This window comes from Hyla sarda, chromosome 8 (genome assembly GCF_029499605.1).
Source record: "Hyla sarda isolate aHylSar1 chromosome 8, aHylSar1.hap1, whole genome shotgun sequence".
NCBI classification, from domain to species: Eukaryota; Metazoa; Chordata; class Amphibia; order Anura; family Hylidae; genus Hyla; species Hyla sarda.
In genome coordinates, this window is record NC_079196.1 from 222,403,059 (window position 1) to 222,422,725 (window position 19,667).

At 44.5% G+C, this 19,667-nt stretch overlaps 2 protein-coding genes across 7 annotated transcripts in view; one reads left to right on the forward strand and one right to left on the reverse strand.

Moving 5' to 3' along the window:
* The window catches only part of C8H16orf96 (chromosome 8 C16orf96 homolog), a 50,678-nt gene extending 43,429 nt beyond the window's left edge, over positions 1 to 7,249 (reverse strand). The window contains exon 1 of one of the 2 annotated variants that reach the window (XM_056534738.1): positions 7,122 to 7,249. The gene's annotated coding sequence lies outside the window, so the exon portion shown is untranslated. Of the gene's footprint in view, positions 1 to 1,838; positions 1,860 to 7,121 lie in introns of those variants that run through there. The other variant, XM_056534739.1, reaches the window with a different exon arrangement.
* CDIP1 (cell death inducing p53 target 1) lies at positions 128 to 18,545 on the forward strand. Of its 5 annotated transcripts, none has more exons than XM_056534744.1 (5): positions 128 to 265; positions 10,442 to 10,543; positions 12,725 to 12,832; positions 16,012 to 16,300; positions 18,280 to 18,545. In XM_056534744.1, exons 1-5 carry the CDS (start codon positions 199 to 201, stop codon positions 18,389 to 18,391), a joined length of 678 nt encoding a protein of 225 aa, XP_056390719.1. In that variant the 5' UTR covers positions 128 to 198; the 3' UTR covers positions 18,392 to 18,545. The 5 variants fall into 5 exon arrangements, with proteins under 5 accessions (XP_056390719.1, XP_056390724.1, XP_056390723.1 ...); XM_056534749.1 differs by having other exon boundaries at positions 136 to 186; positions 10,443 to 10,543; XM_056534748.1 differs by lacking the exon at positions 128 to 265 and adding an exon at positions 1,831 to 1,967 and having other exon boundaries at positions 10,443 to 10,543.
* Positions 18,546 to 19,667: the final 1,122 nt, after the last annotated feature.

The following is a 19,667-nucleotide window of genomic DNA, read 5'->3' on the forward strand; positions in this document are numbered from 1 at the left end:
AGTTACGTGGTTGGTTGCTTTGGGCAACAGTAACATGTTAGCTTTATGCTGTGTTCATAGGAACCAATCAGAACACTGCTTATAAGCCAAGTTAGAAAATGAAAGCAGTTATGTGGTTGGTTGCTTTGGGCATGTTAGCTTTATGCTATGTTCATAGCCATGTTCAAGCCACTTTAGAAAATGAAAGTAAGGTTCTGAATGGTTGGCATGGGCAACAGTGATACGTTATCTTTATGCTATGTGCAGAGCAACCAATCAGAACACGGCCACGTTAAAAAAAAAAGTGAAAGCAGTTATGTGATTGGTTGCTATGGGCAACAGTGATATTATCACGTTTTTTATTTCCAATTAACGTTTTTTTTTTTTTTCCGGTAAAAACGTATTAAGTTAATGGATGCAAAAAAACTGATGCAGCTGCATTCCATACAGTTTGCCATTGACTGACATCATGAAAAAATACTGACTGTAACATATCCATTTTTTTTTTTTTTGCGTACACAATGACGTGGTTAAATACGTGTTTTCTACACAGCCAAATGAAATGGACTGTAATGGAAACAGTGTAGCAGAGACAAAAACACGCTGTGAGTCCAGCCTTAGGCTATGTTCACACTTCGTTTTTGTGTCTCTGATTTGAGTCCGTTTATTTTTGCTTGATCAAAAATGTGGTCAACCTTGCCATTGTGTATGCGAAAATAAAAACGGATAAGTTATCATCCTTCTTTTTTTTTTCTTTATCGTGTAAGTCAACGGGAAACAGATTATGCTGTATGGCAGTGGTCTCCAAACTGTGGGTCTCCAGATGTTGCAAAACTACAACTCCCAGCATGCCTGGACAGCCAGCGGCTGTCCAAGCCTGTTGGGAGTTGTAGTTTTTTGCAACTTCTTGGGATCCACAGTTGGGAGACCACAGCTGTATGGCATATGACTGCATCCACTTTCCCAAAAAAAACATATATACATTAAACGGATACAAAAGCACGGTGCAAGGTAGCGGGAAACAGATTATACTGTGTGGCGTCCGTTTTTAGCTTCCGTCAACATATTTTTTTCCCTAAAAAGCACATACATTAAATGGAAAAAGAAAACGCAGCGTGAATACACCCCATACCGCATTTTTGTTCCTGTTTAACGTATATGTTTTTTTTAAGGAAAAAAAAAGTATACGTTAATGGATCCTAAAAAAAGATACTGCTGTATGCCATCTGTTTCCCATTGATATTTTAAAAACATGCACGCAAAAAAACGTATCAAAAGATATACATGTATTTTGGTGTACGCAATAGTGTAGTTGACTACGTTTTTCGCATACAGCAAAGTTAAACGGACTGTAATGGATACTGCTAAAGACGGTGCGATCCCAGCCTTACAAAAATCCGCTTTTATTAGCAAAGTATTAAAGAAAACGGACGCAGTGACGAAACGGCGCAGTTGCGCTTAGCAACCAACCAAATTCAGTTAATATCTAAAAACTAAAAATAAAAGAAGCTGATTGGTTGCTGCTTGTTCTACACAACTCCTTAGTGCAGGGCATAGGCAATCTTCGGCCCTGCAGATGTTTTGGACTACATCTCCCGTGATGCTCATACAGCCAAAATGCTGACAAAGCATCATGGGAAATGTAGTCCAAAACATCTGCAGTCCCGAAGGTTGCCTATACGTAACATGTCATTGTAACGTAAGAAATGGACAATAAAGTTATTTTAGAAAAAACTGAGAATGAACTAGCGGCTGGTTACTAGCCGCTAGTTCATTAGCTTTTTTTTTTTTTTTTTTTTTTTTTAATAAAATAACTTTATTGTCCATTTCTTACGTTGCAATGACACTAGCGTTGTTACCAGAAGCCGGAAGTGCTCCCGTTGGCCGCCGGGAGTTGTAGTGCTGTGACGGGAGGGGCGGGGACTACAGCTCCCAGAGTGCAGAGCGAGGAGTAAACAGGGGCAGTAGCGGCAGCAGGGAGAGAGGAGGTGAGTGTGGGCTGTGGGGGGCGTCACTGGGTCGGGATAGGAGTCTGTGTCACCCACATATACACACAGGGGGGCCCTGTATAGTCATGTGGCATGGTGCACCTCTGTATCGCATTGCCATAGTTACTATATACACGTCTATTCATTGTATCTTATGTTTGTTTATATCTTTATAAATATTTTTTTTAGGGTAGGGGGACTACAACTCCCAGCATGTCCAGGCATACATTTGGGAACCATCAGCTAGCAGGGTGTCAGCCCTTACTATGGAGGTGTGGTTATTGTGAAGAGATTGTGTTTCCCAGCCAGGGTGCCTCCAGCTGTTGCAAAACTACAACTCCCATCATGGTGGGAGTTGTAGTTTTGCAACAGCTGGAGGCACCCTTGTTGGGAAACATTGTCTTAGTTAGTAAGGGCTACAATGTATCGTCTGTATTGGGGTCAGCCCTATCCTCAGCTGTTGCAGAACTACAACCCCCAGCATGGCCGAACAGCCAACTGCTGTCCGGACATGCTGGGAGTTGTAGTTTTGCAACAGTTGGAGGTCCCCAGTTTGGAGACCACTGTTTAGGCTAAGCTAGACTACAACTCCCAGCATGCTCTGCATCTTTCTAGATATGACTACACCAGTGTTACCTCCAGCTTAGGCTTATCCTGTGATCTTTAACCTTTGACCCTCTTGCTGTTGCAAAATTACAACACCCATCATGCCTTACATCTGTGGTCTCAAACTGTGGCCCTCCAGATGTTGCAAAACATCAACTCCCAGGATGCCCGGACAGCCAACGGCTGTCCGGGCATGCTGGGAGTTGATGTTTTGCAACATCTGGAGGGCCACCTTTTGAGACCACTGTCTTACATCTTTCCAGATATGACTAGACCAGTGTCACCCAAGCTGTGACTCTCCGGCTGTTGCTAAACTACAACTCCCAGCATGCACTACTTCTGACTAGATCGGTGTTCCCCAACCTATGGCTTTCTAGCTGTTGGAAAACTACAACCCCCAGCATGTCCTGCATTTGACTTTGTCAGTTTTTTGCACAATAAATAACACTAACCCGTGGTTCTCCAGCTGTTGCAGAACTCCCATCATGTCCTACATCTTTCCAGATAGGACTAGTCCAGTGTTACCCAAGCTATGACTCTCCAGCTGTTGCTAAACTACAACTCCCAGCATGTCCTAGATCTTACTAGACCAATGTAGCCCATTTTGAGCACCTCCCCCCATTTTTCTTATCTTTCGGCTTATTCAGTGATCTTTAACCTGTGACCCTCCTGCTTTTGCAAAACCACAACTCCCATCATGCCCTACATCTTTGTAGATATGACTAGACCAGTGTTACCAAAGCCATGACCCTCCAGCTGTTAAAACTGCAACTCCCAGCATTTTCTAGATTAGCAGTAGAATTCCTGTAGTGAGTTGTATATTGTCTCACAGTTTGTTACAGTTGTATCCAGTTGAGTCTGATACAATTTTACCTGCACTGACACATTGTAACGAACTATCAGGAGGGAGAATTGGGCTGCCTATTGTCCAGACCAGTGTTCCCCAACCTGCAGCTTTCGAGCTGTTGCAAAACTACAACTCCCATCATATATAGTGTCGCACCATCGTCTGTTTATACATATGTATATCTATAGACCTGATGGGTTCTCTCCCGCGGTGATCACCGCCCCCGACCGCACTTTATCCGGTTATATCCTGAATTCTGTTTATACAAAAGTAAATAGTTAGGACTAAGCGGATACATAACGTGTCCTGTGTCACCATAACAGACCCTCAGCTCTTCCCGTTCTACCAGTTCTGTCTGTGTTTTTTGTCTACGGCTGCATTCACACCACGATTACAACCTGCGGTTGTCGGATCCGGCTGGGGGAGGGGAAAACCGTGCGCTCCCGTACCCCAGCCGGACCGGCGCTGAAATCCATTCACTTTAATGAGCCGACCGGAGCCAAACAATGACTCCGGTCGGCTCATTTCTGCCCCGTATCTGGTTTTGTGACCGGACTTAAAACCGTAGTTGTTTGGCTCCGGCCGGCTCATTAAAGTGAATGGATTTCAGCGCCGGTCCGGCTGGGGTACGGGAGCGCACGGCTTTCACCTTTCCCAGCCGGATCCGGTAACCGTAGGCTACAGTCGTGGTGTGAATGCCGCCGTACCCAGCTTCCCCGGACTCCTAAATGTCTCTGTGTATGCAACATCACTGCTGTCCTGCTGCCTGACTGTGTGAACAAGGGGTGATGACCTCCACCCCCCCCCCTTTGGCAGCTGTAAGGGTTAATGTTTCTTGTCCCCAGGATTCCTAGTAATAGATATGACCAAGCAGTAAGGCTTCTGTTTACTAGACCAGTGTTCTCTAAACTGTGACAAAACCACAACTCCCATCATGCTCTAGATCTCTCTAGTCTAGTGTTCCCCAAGCTGCAGCTGTTCAGCACAGTTACAACTCCCATCATGTTCTAGATCTCTATAGTCTAGTGTTCAGCACAGTTACAACTCCCATCATGTTCTAGATCTGTCTAGTGTTCAGCACAGTTACAACTCCCATCATGTTCTAGATCTGTCTAGTGTTCAGCACAGTTACAACTCCCATCATGTTCTAGATCTGTCTAGTGTTCAGCACAGTTACAACTCCCATCATGTTCTAGATCTGTCTAGTCTAGTGTTCAGCACAGTTACAACTCCCATCATGTTCTAGATCTGTCTAGTCTAGTGTTCAGCACAGTTACAACTCCCATCATGTTCTAGTAGATAAGTGCTCCTCATTCTGTGTCTGTCCAGCCATAATATCTACAACTCCCATCATGCTCTGCACCTGACTAGACCTGTGTTCTAAGCTGTAGCTCTCCGGCTATTGCAAAACAATAACTCTCTTTATGTCCTAGACCTGACTAGATAAGTGTTCCTCATCCTGTGTCTCTTCGGCTATAGCAAATCTACAACTCCCATCATGCTTTAGGCCTGATTAGTTTTGACTAGAACAGTGTTCCATACAGTGACTCCCCAGCTGTTGCAAGACTACAACTCCCACCGTGTCCTAGATCTAAGTAGACCTGTGTTCCAAGCTGTGGCTCTCCACTGTTTGCAAAGCTACAACTCCCATCATGCTCTAGACCAGTGGTCTCCAACGTGCAGACCTCCAGATGTTGCAAAACCACAATTCCTAGCATGCCCGGACAGCCAACGGCTGTCCAGGCATGCTGGGAGTTGTAGTTTTGCAACATCTGGAGGTCCGCAGGTTGAAGACCACTGCTCTAGACCTTTGTTCTAAACTGTGTCTCTCAAACTTTTGCAAAACTACAACTCCCATCATGTCTTACATCTGAATAGACATGTGTTCTTTAACCTGTGTCTTTCCAGCTGTAGCAAATCTACAACTCCCATCATGCTCTAGACTTGATTCGTTTTGACTAGAACAGTGTACCCCAAGCTGTGGCAAAACTATAACTCTCATCATGCTCTGGATCTAACTAGACCAGTGTTCCAAGCTGTGGCTCTTCACTGGCTGCAAAGCTACAACTCCCATCATGCTATAGACCTGTGTTTAAAACTAAAACTCCCATTGTGTCCTAAATCTGACTAGACCTGTGTTCCAAGGTGTGGCTCTTAAAGGGGTACTCCGCTGGAAAACTTATTTTTTTAATCAGCTGGTGCCAGAAAGTTAAACAGATTTGTAAATTACTTCTATTTAAAAATTCTTAATCCTTCCAGTACTTATCAGCTGCTTTATGCTACAAAGGTAGTTCTTTTCTTTTTTGAATTTCCTTTCTGTCTGACCACAGTGCTCTCTGCTGACACCTCTGTCCATTTTAGGGACTGTCCAGAGCAGGAGCAAATCCCCTTAGCAAACCTCTCCTGCTCTGGACAGTTCCTAAAATGGACAGTGGTGTCAGCAGAGTCAGGCAGAAAGGAAATTCAAAAAGAAAAGCACTTCCTCTGGAGAATACATCAGCTCATAAGTACTGGAAGGATTAAGATTTTTTAATAGAAGTAATTTTCAAATCTGTATAACTTTCTGGCACCAGTTGATTAAAAAAAAAAAAAAAAAATTAAAAAAAAGTCTTCCAGTGGAGTACCCCTTTAAAGGGGTACTCCTGTGAAAAACAATTTGTTTTAAAACAACCGGTGCCAGAAAGTTAAACGGCTTTTTAAATTACTTCTATTTACAAATCTTAACCCTCTCAGTACTTATCAGCTGCTGTAAACTACAGAGAAAGTTCTTTTCATTTTACATTTCCTTTCTGTCTGACCACAGTGCTCTCTGCTGACACCTCTGGCCATTTTAGGAACTGTCCGGAGCAGGATAGGTTTACTATGGGGATTTGCTCCTGCTCTGGACAGTTCCTAAAATGGACAGTGGTGTCAGCAGAGAGAACTGTGGTCAGACAGAAAGGAAATTTAAAAAGAAAAGCACTTCCTGTGGAGCATACAGCAGCTGATAAGTACTGGAAGGATTAAGATTTTTTTTTAATAGAAGTAATTTACAAATCTGTTTAACTTTCTGGGACCAGTTGATAAAAAAAATAAAATAAAATAAAACAAATGTCTTCCAGTGGAGTACCCCTTTAAAGGGGCACTCCTGTGAAAAACAATTTGTTTTAAAACAACCGGTGCCAGAAAGTTAAACGGCTTTTTAAATGACCTCTATTTACAAATCTTAACCCTTCCAGTACTTATCAGGAGATATAAAAAGAAAAGAACTTCCCATGAAGAATACAGCAGCTGATAAGTACTGGAAGGATTAAGATTTTTTTTTTCTAATAGAAGTAACACAAATCTGTTTAACTTTCTTGGACCAGTTGATAAAAAAAATAAAAATAAAACAAATGTCTTCCAGTGGAGTACCCCTTTAAGCTGTGGCACAACTACAACTCCCTGCATGCCCTGACAGCCGAAGGCTGTCAGGGCATGCTGGGAGTTGTAGTTTGGCAACCTCTGTACTAAAGTAAAAGCAGACGGCCAGTCATGTGACCAGCGTCCAGGATCTGGGCCCCTTGTGCGATCTGCTCTTTGTGACCCGCGCTCATAAATCTTCCGTCCCGTGCTGCATTGCATTGTGGGAGTTGTGGGGTTTTCCACATTAGCCTGGTCTAAACATTACTGCTGCTGACAGGAACAGATGCCCGTAGATGCCAACCAGGTTGGTACTTAACCTTTTCTATCTTCTCCATGTAATTGTGCGCAAATTGCAGAGCTAGGAAACATTCATCTCTTGGCTCCGTACGGTATATACTGACGCTACAGCTAAGGGGGTCATGTGACCATTCCCTTTTGGTTCTCACAGCTGACAGTTTGTTACAGTTGTATCCAGTTGAGGCTGCATTCACACCACGTTTTTGCTATGCAGCTCCCGTATCAGATTTTTGATGAAAAATGATGTCCGGTTGCATCCGTTTTTTAAGAAGAAAAAAAAAAGAATACGTTTTTAACTTTTCACTCCATTATAAATAAAGTTTCACTTGTTTGATTGAAATTCCAAGAAAAAAAAAACCTGTGCAAAGTAAAAAATTGTATGGTGCAAACTGGATGGAACTGTACGCACATGTTTAAAAAAAAGGTATACGGTTTAATACAGTTTTTCACCTGGACCAAAAACAGTGGTAGACTACGGTTTTGGGTACGGGGGGAAAAAAAATGGACAGAACCGTACAAGACGCAAAACGGACACAACCGGATGCATTGTTTGGCGTAGGGTTTTCAATGGAGAGTCAATGCGTACGGTTTTCTATACAGTTCCGTATGGTTTTCACATTGACCAGTGTTCCCCTCCAACCTGCAGCTTTTGAGCTGTTGCAAAACTACAACTCCCATCATGCCCTGACAGCCTTCGGCTGTCAGGGCATGATGGGAGTTGTAGTTTTGCAACAGCTTGAGAGCCACAGGTTGGAGGGGAACACTGGTCTGGGCTGATACATTGTAACAAACCTCGGATGTGAACATTAGGATTCAGTTAAAGGGGTACTCCGGTGGAAAACTTTTTTTTTTTTTTTTTTATCAACTGGTGCCAGAAAGTTAAACAGATTTGTAAATGACTTCTATTAAAATATCTTAATCCTTCCAGTACTGATTAGCTGCAGAATACTACAGAGGAAATTCTTTTTTTTTCTGGAACACAGAGCTCTCTGATGACATCACGAGCGCAGTGCTCTCTGCTGACATCTCTGTCCATTTTAGGAACTGTCCAGAGTAGGAGAAAATCCCCATAGCAAACATATGCTGCACTGGACAGTTCCTAAAATGGACAGAGATGTCAGCAGAGAGCACTGTGCTCATGATGTCAGCAGAGAGCTCTGTGTTCCAGAAAGAAAATCATTTCCTCTGTAGTATTCAGCAGGGCTGTGGAGTCAGCAGATAAATGTTCCGACTTCGGAGTTTTTTGTACTTCCGACTCCGACTCCTCTGTATTAATATGCAAATGTATTTTATACATTCCCGTAGATCGCCGCTGCGGCACCGCGCTATCATTACTGCACAGAGCAAGTTCGCTCTGTGCGTAATGACGGGCGATACAGGGGACGGAGCAGCGTGACATCATGGCTCCACCCCTCGTGACATCACGGCCCGCCCCCTTAATGCAATTCTATGGCAAGGGGCGTGATGGCCACCACGCCCCCTCCTATAGACTTGTATTGAGGGGGCGGGCCGTGATGTCACGAGGGGCGGGGGCCATGACATAACGATGCTCCGGCCCCTGTATCACCCGTCATTAAGCACAGAGCGAACTCGCTCTGTGCAGTAATGATAGCGCGGTGCCGCAGCGGCAATCCCGGGGGTCCCCAGCAGCGGGACCCCGGTGATCTGACATCTTATCCCCTATCCTTTGCATAGGGGATAAGATGTCTAGGGGTAGAGTACCCCTTTAAGCTAACAATTGAGTTTACAAGTTTTTATAGCCTTAGCTGAATGGCAGCAGTTTTTCCAATGGTTTACAGCTTCAGTCTTGAACTATTGACCCTCCATTCCCTTCACTTATACAAGTGTCTCTAGTCCTGCAAAAAACATATTTACTTAACCCCTTATCAGTGAGAGGCTCGGTTACCCATGGGTTCCCTGTAACAACAGAACACAACACTATGGAAAGTATAAGTATTGCCGCTCGTAATGTGCGTTGCGTGCCATATAGTGAAGCACATGAGAAGCTTCTTCACGGTCACTTAACGTGTTCATTTTGCGGTTACGTGAGGCGCTGCATGCATTGGTCTTTATTCTTAAAGTAGAGAAGTCATTAATTGTAACTTTTTGTGAATTGGGACATTTAAACTTGCTTTTTTTTTATTTATTTGTTTTATTCCAATCTAAATTTAGTAGGAGTCAGAGTCAGTGCATTGTTTGCCGACTCCAGGTACCCAAAATTTCGTCCGACTACTCGACTCCGACTCCACAGCCCTGGTATTCAGCAGCTAATAAGTACTGGAAGGATTAAGATTTTTTAATAGAAGTAATTTACAAATTTGTTTAACTTTCTGGCACCATTTGATTAAAAAACAAAAAAAAAAAGGTTTTCACCGGAGTACCCCTTTAAGGTCACCTATACAGGCAGACAGAGAGAGCCAAATGCTGCCAGGGCATGATGGGAGTTGCAGTTTTGCAACCGCTCGAGAGCCACTTGTTGGGTAATACTGGACGAGGCTGTTACAGTGTAACACACCCCAGATGTGAACATGAGGACTCAGTTAAAGAGAACCTGTCATGATCTTGTTAAATTTTATAATCCTCCCAGGTCACTGCCCCCATCAAAATAAACCACCCCCTGCCTTTATTTTTATTATTTTTTAGGTTTCAACCTTGATATTTCTCTGTATTTTCTGCTTAGTCTCAGTCAGATTCACAGACTGGGAAGGGGCGTTCCCCAGCAGGTGTGACATCATCTGAAGCCATACAGGGGAGAACTTCCTCCCTCACTCTGCTACACACAGCCCAGAGCAGTTCAGTGTGAGATGAGCTATGACTGGGTAAGGCAGCACACATCACCCTCAGTGCTCCAGACTCCATTTCCTGATTTTGGACTTCTGCCAGGCTAGAAAGAGTCCAAAGACTGTGCAAGAGATGACGGGAAATGTGCTCTGGACAAGTAGGGAGACACCTAGTGGCAGCTTTTTTAACCACAAATAAAACATAGAAGACTTCATTTTTTTAAACAAAGTACATTTAGAAAGATTTTTTATTTACCATAAGGAGCGCAATAACAAAAATGAGTTTTCATGAGCGTGCCCATTTAAGGTGACCTATACACGGCAGACATAGAGAGCCAAGGGCTGTCAGGGCATGATGGGAGTTGTAGTTTTGTAACCGCACGAGAGCTGTATGTTGGGGAACACTGGCCTGGGCTGATACATTGTAACAAACCCCAAATGTGGACATTATGACAGTTATAGTAACCTGTACAGGGCAGACATGCAGAGGCGGAGGAAAGCAGGGTTATTAATAAGCTGATTGATTTATCTTCCGTTTTTTTTTTTTTTTTCCGTTACCAGATACATCCGTTTGGAAATGGCGAGTGACCCTCCCCCTCCTTACCCCGGGGGCCCCACTGCTCCGCTGCTAGAGGACAAGCATGGATCTCCCAGCAATGAAGGTATAGAGCAGTGGTCTTCAACCTGCGGACCTCCAGATGTGGCAAAACTACAACTCCCAGCATGCCCGTTGGCTGTCCGGGCATGCTGGGAGTTGTAGTTTTGCAACATCTGGAGGTCCGCAGGTTTGAGACCACTGGTATAGAGGCATGCCCTTAGTGTAACGGGGCAAGGTGTATGTATTGTGCAAGTTTTGTGTCTCCTTATTATTTGTTTTACAACTTTCTAATATACCGCATGGGGGGGGGGGGTCATTTACGAAGACCACCCTTGTACACGTAAACTATTGGATTCAGCAGATTCATTGAGCACTCCAGGTTTTTTTGGGCTGGGAAGTTTAGTTCCCCATATGTTGCGCACTCCCCATCATTAGTCCTACAGTGCCTTCTGTTTCCTTCCAGCACAGCTTCATCCATGCATTTCATTACTGTAACTGGGTCACGTGATTATCAGTCTGACCCACAGAAAATCACAGTACTTAAAGGGGTTATCCAGGGATAGAAGAACAGAGCTGATTTATTCCAAAAACACCACCACACCTGCAATACCACACACATTCTGAGGACAGGGGTGGTCCTGTTTTTAGAAGAAATCAGCTCTGTTTGTCTAATCCTGGATAACCCCTTGTGTCAGAGGAAGTGATCTGTCCTGGGTAAGATGACATCCTGTGAACTACAGGATGACATCATCACCTACCAGACGCCTCCTATTAACTCCCAGACCCGTCCCTTCCCAGCTCTATCTGTATACTGCTGCTATCTCTACAGGATCATTATATATCGTAGTTATACACCCCCCTCCAGATCTATCTGTATACTGCTACTGCTCTATAGGATCAGTATATATCGTAATTATACACCTTCCCTCCTAGCTCTATCTGTATACTGCTACTGCTGTCTCTATGGGATCAGTATATATAGTAGTTATACACCTCCCCTCCAGCTCTATCTGTATACTGCTACTGCTATTTCTATGGGATCAGGAAATATAGTAGTTGTACACCTCCCCTCCAGCTCTATCTGTATACTGCTACTACTATCTCTATGGGATCAGTATATATCGTAGTTGTACACCTCCCCTCCAGCTCTATCTGTATACTGCTACTGCTATCTCTACAGGATCATTATATATCGTAGTTATACACCTCACTCCAGCTCTTTCTGTATACTGCTACTGCTTTATGGGATTAGTGTATATCATAGTTATACACCCCCCCCTCCAGATCTATCTGTATACTGTTCTATGGGATCAGTATATATCGTAGTTATACACCCCCTCCAGATCTCTCTGTATACTGCTACTGCTCTATGGGATCAGTATATATATCGTAGTTTTACACCTCCCCTCTTAGCTCTGCTATCTCGCTATCTCGCTACTGCTATCTCTATGGGATCAGTATATATATAGTAGTTATACACCTCCCCTCCAGCTCTATCTGTATACTGCTACTACTATCTCTATGGGATCAGTATATATCGTAGTTGTACACCTCCCCTCCAGCTCTATCTGTATACTGCTACTGCTATCTCTACAGGATCATTATATATCGTAGTTATACACCTCACTCCAGCTCTTTCTGTATACTGCTACTGCTCTATGGGATTAGTGTATATCATAGTTATACCCCCCCCCCCTCCAGATCTATCTGTATACTGTTCTATGGGATCAGTATATATCGTAGTTATACACCCCCTCCAGATCTCTCTGTATACTGCTACTGCTCTATGGGATCAGTATATATCGTAGTTTTACACCTCCCCTCTTAGCTCTGCTATCTCGCTATCTCGCTACTGCTATCTCTATGGGATCAGGAAATATAGTAGTTATACACTTCCCCTCCAGCTCTATCAGTATACTGCAGCTATCTCTATGGGATCAGGAAATATAGTAGTTATACACTTCCCCTCCAGCTCTATCTGTATACTGCTACTACTATCTCTATGGGATCAGGATATATAGTAGTTATACACCTTACCTCCAGCTCTCTCTCTATACTGCTGCATTCTCTATGCGATCGATGAGAGATTTGCTGTTGTTAGCGCACAGAGGATTGTCTACATTTGGTACAGTTGTAACAAACACTCAGCTGTGAGAAGTATTTGGGGAGGGATGGCTAGATTTTGTAACAACTGCTGTTTCCTGCACTGATGATATTGTACTTTCCTTTTTGCCGTGTTTTGTAGATCACAGACAACCTCCTGGGGTGTATCCCCCCAACATGCCATTTGTACCCCCAGATTCAGGACCCCCTCCATATGATGCAACTCCAGGTTACATAGCACCGAACCCAGGTGAGATGAGGACTGTATATACAGAGGTGAGATGAGGACTGTATATACAGAGGTGAGATGAGGACTGTATATACAGAGGTGAGATGAGGACTGTATATACAGAGGTGAGATGAGGACTGTATATACAGAGGTGAGATGAGGACTGTATATACAGAGGTGAGATGAGGACTGTATATACAGAGGTGAGATGAGGACTGTATATACAGAGGTGAGATGAGGACTGTATATACAGAGGTGAGATGAGGACTGTATATACAGAGGTGAGATGAGGACTGTATATACAGAGGTGAGATGAGGACTGTATATACAGAGGTGAGATGAGGACTGTATATACAGAGGTGAGATGAGGACTGTATATACAGAGGTGAGATGAGGACTGTATATACAGAGGTGAGATGGGGACTGTGTATACAGAGGTGAGATGGGGACTGTGTATATACAGAGGTGAGATGGGGACTGTGTATATACAGAGGTGAGATGGGGACTGTATATATACTAGTGACGGTGAGGACTGTATATATACTAGTGACGGGAGGACTGTGTGTATACTAGTGACGGGAGGACTGTGTGCATACTAGTGACGGGAGAACTGTGTGCATACTAGTGACGGGAGAACTGTGTGCATACTAGTGACGGGGAGGACTGTGTGTATACTAGTGACGGGGAGGACTGTGTGTATACTAGTGACGGGGAGGACTGTGTGTATACTAGTGGAGGGGAGGACTGTGTGCATACTAGTGACGGGAGGACTGTGTGCATACTAGTGACGGGGAGGACTGTGTGCATACTAGTGACGGGGAGGACTGTGTGCATACTAGTGACGGGGAGGACTGTGTGCATACTAGTGAAGGGGAGGACTGTGTGTATACTAGTGACGGGGAGGACTGTGTGTATACTAGTGACGGGGAGGACTGTGTGTATACTAGTGACGGGGAGGACTGTGTGTATACTAGTGACGGGGAGGACTGTGTGTATACTAGTGACGGGGAGGACTGTGTGTATACTAGTGACGGGGAGGACTGTGTGTATACTAGTGACGGGGAGGACTGTGTGTATACTAGTGACGGGGAGGACTGTGTGTATACTAGTGACGGGGAGGACTGTGTGTATACTAGTGACGGGGAGGACTGTGTGTATACTAGTGACGGGGAGGACTGTGTGTATACTAGTGACGGGGAGGACTGTGTGTATACTAGTGACGGGGAGGACTGTGTGTATACTAGTGACGGGGAGGACTGTGTGTATACTAGTGACGGGGAGGACTGTGTGTATACTAGTGACGGGGAGGACTGTGTGTATACTAGTGACGGGGAGGACTGTGTGTATACTAGTGACGGGGAGGACTGTGTGTATACTAGTGACGGGGAGGACTGTGTGTATACTAGTGACGGGGAGGACTGTTTATATACAGTGGGGATCCAAAGTTTGGGCACCCCAGGTAAAAATTTGTATTAATGTGCATAAAGAAGCCAAGGAAAGATGGAAAAATCTCCAAAAGGCATCAAATTACAGATTAGACATTCTTATAATATGTCAACAAAAGTTACATTTTATTTCCATCATTTACACTTTCAAAATAACAGAAAACAAAAAAATGGCGTCTGCAAAAGTTTGGGCCCCCTGCAGAATTTATAGCATGCACTGCCCCCTTTGCAAAGCTGAGACCTGCCAGTGTCATGGATTGTTCTCAATCATCATCTGGGAAGACCAGGTGATGGCAATCTCAAAGGTTTTAAATGCCCGGACTCATCTGACCTTGCCCCAACAATCAGCACCATGGGTTCTTCTAAGCAGTTGTCTAGAAATCTGAAACTGAAAATAGTTGACGCTCACAAAGCTGGAGAAGGCTATAAGAAGATAGCAAAACGTTTTCAGATGTCAATATCCTCTGTTCGGAATGTAATTAAGAAATGGCAGTCATCAGGAACAGTGGAAGTTAAAGCAAGATCTGGAAGACTAAGAAAAATATCAGACAGAACAGCTCTCAGGATTGTGAGAAAAACAATTCAATTCAAAACCCACGTTTGACTGACACTGGCAGACACTGAGAAAGATCTGGCAGATACTGGAGATACTTGTACAAATATGGTCTTCATGGAAGAGTGATCAGAAGAAAACCTCTTCTACGTCCTCACCACAAAAATCAGCGTTTGAACTTTGCAAATGAACATATAGACCAGCCTGATGCATTTTGGAAACAAGTTCTGTGGACCTCTGTCCAACTGTTAAGCATGGAGGTGGATCAATCAAGCTTTGGGGTTGTATTGCAGCCAGTGGCACAGGGAACATCTCACGAGTAGAAGGAAAAATGGATTCAATAAAATTTCAGCAAATTTTGGATGCTAACTTGATGCCATCTGTGAAAAAGCTGAAGTTAAAGAGAGGATGGCTTCTACAAATGGATAATGATCCTAAACACACCTCGAAATCCACGGGGGATTACATCAAGAGGCGTAAACTGAAGGTTTTGCCATGGCCTTCACAATCTCCTGACCTCAACATAATTGAAAATCTATGGATAGACCTTAAAAGAGCAGTGCGTAACAGACAGCCCAGAAATCTCAAAGAACTGGAAGACTTTTGTAAGGAAGAATGGGCAAAGATACCTCAAACAAGAATTGAAAGACTCTTGGCTGGCCACAAAAAGTGTTTACAAGCTGTGATACTTGCCAAAGGGGGCAGCACAAGATATTAACTCTGCAGGGTGCCCAAACTTTTGCAGACACCATTTTTTTTGTTTTCTGTTATTTTGAAAGTGTAAATGATGGAAATAAAATGTAACTTTTGTTGACATATTATAAGAATGTCTAATGTGTAATTTGATGCCTTTTGGAGATTTTTCCATCTTTCCTTTGCTTCTTTATGAACATTAATACAAATTTTCACCTGAAGTGCCCAAACTTTTGATCCCCACTGTATATACTAGTGACGGGAGGACTGTATAGACCAGTGGTCTTCAACCTGCGGACCTCCAGATGTTGCAAAACTACAACTCCCAGCATGCCCGGACAGCCAACGGCTGTCCAGGCATTCTGGAGTTGTAGTTTTGCAACATTTGAAGGTCCGCAGTTTGAAGACCACTGGTATAGACACTATTGAAGTGTCGGGTGGGTGACACCAGTGATGGGTCGGTCAGTAGGTAAAGTTGTCACTGACTGTTATTAACTCTTTATCTCCAGGTTATTACCCCCCTGGACCTTACCCACCTATGGGCTACTACCCGCCTCCTACTTGCCAGTACCCGCCGCAGTTCCCATCACCAGGTCCCCATGACACTACAGTCATTATGCCACCTGGTGCCAGTGCAGCCTCTGCCACCACTACAGTCACCGTCCTGCAGGGGGAGATGTTCCAGGGATCCCCGGTGCAGACCATGTGCCCGCATTGCCAGCAGCCCATCATGACGAAGATCAGCCACGAGATCGGACTCATGAACTTCCTGCTGTGCTGCTTCTGCTGCTTTGTAGGGTGAGTACTGGGGGGGAATCAGAAAGATTGGCGTCAGATCAGTTATGGGCGGAGGCTGCGCCAGTACAAATCCTGCCCCATAATTCAGTGCTCCATTGTAAGTCCAGGATGGAATATTGCAGTAGAAAAAAAATCACTCACCATAGATGAAAGAATATTCAAACTTTATTCATAAAATCTTCCATGCACACGATAAATCTATGGTGAGTGATAGTATCTAATAGGTAAGTGTTCACACTGTGCATATGATTTGTGACTGAGGAATTACCTTCTGCAAATGGACAGGTCAGGAGTCTTGTAGAGCTGGGTAGTACATATATATATATACAGTGCAGGAGTCTGGTAGAGCTGGGTAGTGCATATATAAGGACAGTGCAGAAGTCTAGGAGACCTGGGCAGTGCCTATGTATTTACAGTGCAGGAATCTGGGAGAGCTGGGTAGTGCATATGTATTTACAGTGCAGGAAGCTGGGAGAGCTGTATAGTGCATATATATGTACAGTGCAGGAAGCTGGGAGAGCTGGGTAGTGCATATATATGTACAGTGCAGGAAGCTGGGAGAGCTGGGTAGTGCATATATATGTACAGTGCAGGAAGCTGGGAGAGCTGGGTAGTGCATATATATGTACAGTGCAGGAAGCTGGGAGAGCTGGGTAGTGCATATATATGTACAGTGCAGGAAGCTGGGAGAGCTGGATAGTGCATATATATGTACAGTGCAGGAGTCTGGGAGAGCTGGGTAGTGCATATATATGTACAGTGCAGGAGTCTGGGAGAGCTGGGTAGTGCATATATATGTACAGTGCAGGAGTCTGGGAGAGCTGGGTAGTGCATATATATGTACAGTGCAGGAATCTGGGAGAGCTGGGTAGTGCATATATATGTACAGTGCAGGAATCTGGGAGAGCTGGGTAGTGCATATATATGTACAGTGCCGGAATCTGGGAGAACAGGGTAGTGCATATATATATGTATATGTGTGTGTGTGTACAGTGCAGGAATCTGGGAGAGCTGGGTAGTGCATATGTATTTATAGTGCAGGAATCTGGGAGAGCTGGGTAGTGCATATATATGTACAGTGCAGGAATCTGGGAGAGCTTGGAAGTGCATATATAAGGACTGTACAGAAGTCTTGTGCATATGTATGTACAGTGCAGGAGTCTGGGAGAGCTGGATGGTGCATATTAGAGTTGAGCGAACGTACAGTAAATTGGCTGGTAGCGAACCTCGCAGCTCGGCTGTTGATTACTTTAGTCTGTGTAAATTAGTTCAGCTTTCCAAGGGCTCTGGTTGCCTGGATAAGTCTGGGACGACAGTCTTAGGTCTCCTAGGTCTGTATCCACCTTTTCCAGTCAACTGGAGCCCTTGGAAAGCTGAACTAATTTACTCAAACTTAAATAATTAACAGCTGAGCTGCGAGGTTCTCTACGAGCCAATTTACTGTAAGTTCGCTCAACTCTAGTGCATAAATCTGGACACTGCAGGAATCTGGGAGAGCTGGGTGGTGGATATATAGTGCAGGAATCTGGGAGAGCTGGGTGGTGCATATATCGGGACAGTACTGGAATCTGGGAGAGCTGAGGGGTGCACATATCTGGACAGTGCAGGATTCTTGGAGAGCTGGGTGGTGCATATATCGGGACAGTACAGGAATCTGGGAGAGCTGGATGGTGCATATATATGTGTAGTGCAGGAACCTGGGAGAGCTGGATGATGCATATATCGGGACAGTGCAGGAATCTGGGAGAGCTGAGTGGTGCATATATCGGGACAGTGCAGGAATCTGGGAGAGCCGAATAGTGCATATTTCTGGACTGTGCAGGAATCTGGGAGAGCTGAGTGGTTCATATATATGGACAGTGCAGGATTCTGGGAGAGCTGAGTAGTGGTAGCCATGTTTAGAGGGTGGCTCTGGGTAGTGCAGTATCTTCATAAAATATATTGAGGTGCGATGACTTAACCTCTTCCGCTCCTTCCAGATGTGACCTGGGCTGCTGTCTCATCCCCTGTATGATTAACGACCTCAAGGACGTGACCCACACTTGCCCCAACTGCAAGGCCTACATCTACACCTACCGGAGGATGGGCTAAAGGAGCCCCCCGCTGCCACGTCTCCGTCCGGATCATCTCATAGCTCAATCTCCCCTTGTCCTCCGTCCTCACATCAACTCTAAGAAGCTGTGAATTCTGTGAACTGGCTGCAATAGTCTGTGATCTCCAATGAAAATGAAGAATTCATGTCAGAGAGTGTCTCCCCCTGGTGGTCATCATTCAATAGGACATGTTATGCTTATTAGGATTTCTCACCCTCTTGAAAATGTTGCAGATTTTTCTTTTTGTTTACCCTTCCAAGCCCCGTTCTGGCTACCTCAGATAACTATGGAGTCGGGTTCTGTGAAGGATGGAAAGGGGGCGCTATCACTTACGCATGCCGAAAAAAAAAATGGCTGCTACTAAGGGCTGCGATCTCTTTTAGGTGTAGGACATGATTGCTGTCAGTGACTATAGGGCAGGGATAGTATTAGGTGGAGTAACTCTGCTTGCTGCTTGTGACGGACTCTCGTAGGACCGCTGCTGCATTTATGGGAGGTAGAGCGATACACGGACGTCGGCTTATTTTAGGCAAATGTCTTAAAGGGGGTTTATTCGGACATTGTCCATTTATAGGTTTTAGATAGGTAAAGTGTCCGTCGGGGGGGATGGAGTAATATAAGACAATTACAGCTTTCCCTATGGACTCTCTCTAGGCAGGAAGCCATTCATTCTTAATACTAATGGCTAAGAGGGGCCCCCACTTATGCACATTAGGACATATGGCTGAATTCCAGCCCCTCATCGACTCTATGCCAATGTTTTCCCAACCAGGGTGCCTCCAGCTGTTGCAAAACTACAACTCCCAGCATGCCCGGACAGCCGTAGGCTGTCCGGGCATGCTGGGAGTTGTAGTTTTGCAACAGCTGGAGGCACCCTGTTTGGGGAAACTCTGCTCTAAGCTGATGGCTGACTACCTTTTAACTTAAAGGGGTTCTCCGGTAAAAAAAAAAACGAATTTTTTTTCTTTTTCTTTAATCAACTGGTGCCAGAAAGTTAAACAGATTTGTAAATGACTTCTATTAAAAAAATCTTTATCCTTCCAGTACTTATTAGCAGCTGTATGCTACAGAGGAAATTCTTTGCTTCTTGTCTTGTCCACAGTGCTCTCTGCTGACACCTGTCTGTCTGTCTCAGGAACTGTCCAGAGCAGCATAGGTTTGCTATGAGGATTTTCTCCTGCTCTGGACAGTTCCTGATACGGACATCAGGTGTCAGCAGAGAGCACTGTGGACAAGACAAAAAAGAAAAGAATTTCCTCTGTAGCATACAGCTG

What these genes read in the sequence shown, in the direction of transcription:
- CDIP1 (XM_056534744.1), top strand. Translation starts at nt 199, where the DNA reads ATGGTTGGCATGGGCAACAGTGATACGTTATCTTTATGCTATGTGCAG. An exon ending in GAGCAACCAATCAGAACACG is followed by an intron (nt 266 to 10,441) that starts GCCACGTTAAAA and finishes TTTCCGTTACCA; the next exon opens with GATACATCCGTTTGGAAATG. An exon ending in TGCTTCTGCTGCTTTGTAGG is followed by an intron (nt 16,301 to 18,279) that starts GTGAGTACTGGG and finishes CGCTCCTTCCAG; the next exon opens with ATGTGACCTGGGCTGCTGTC.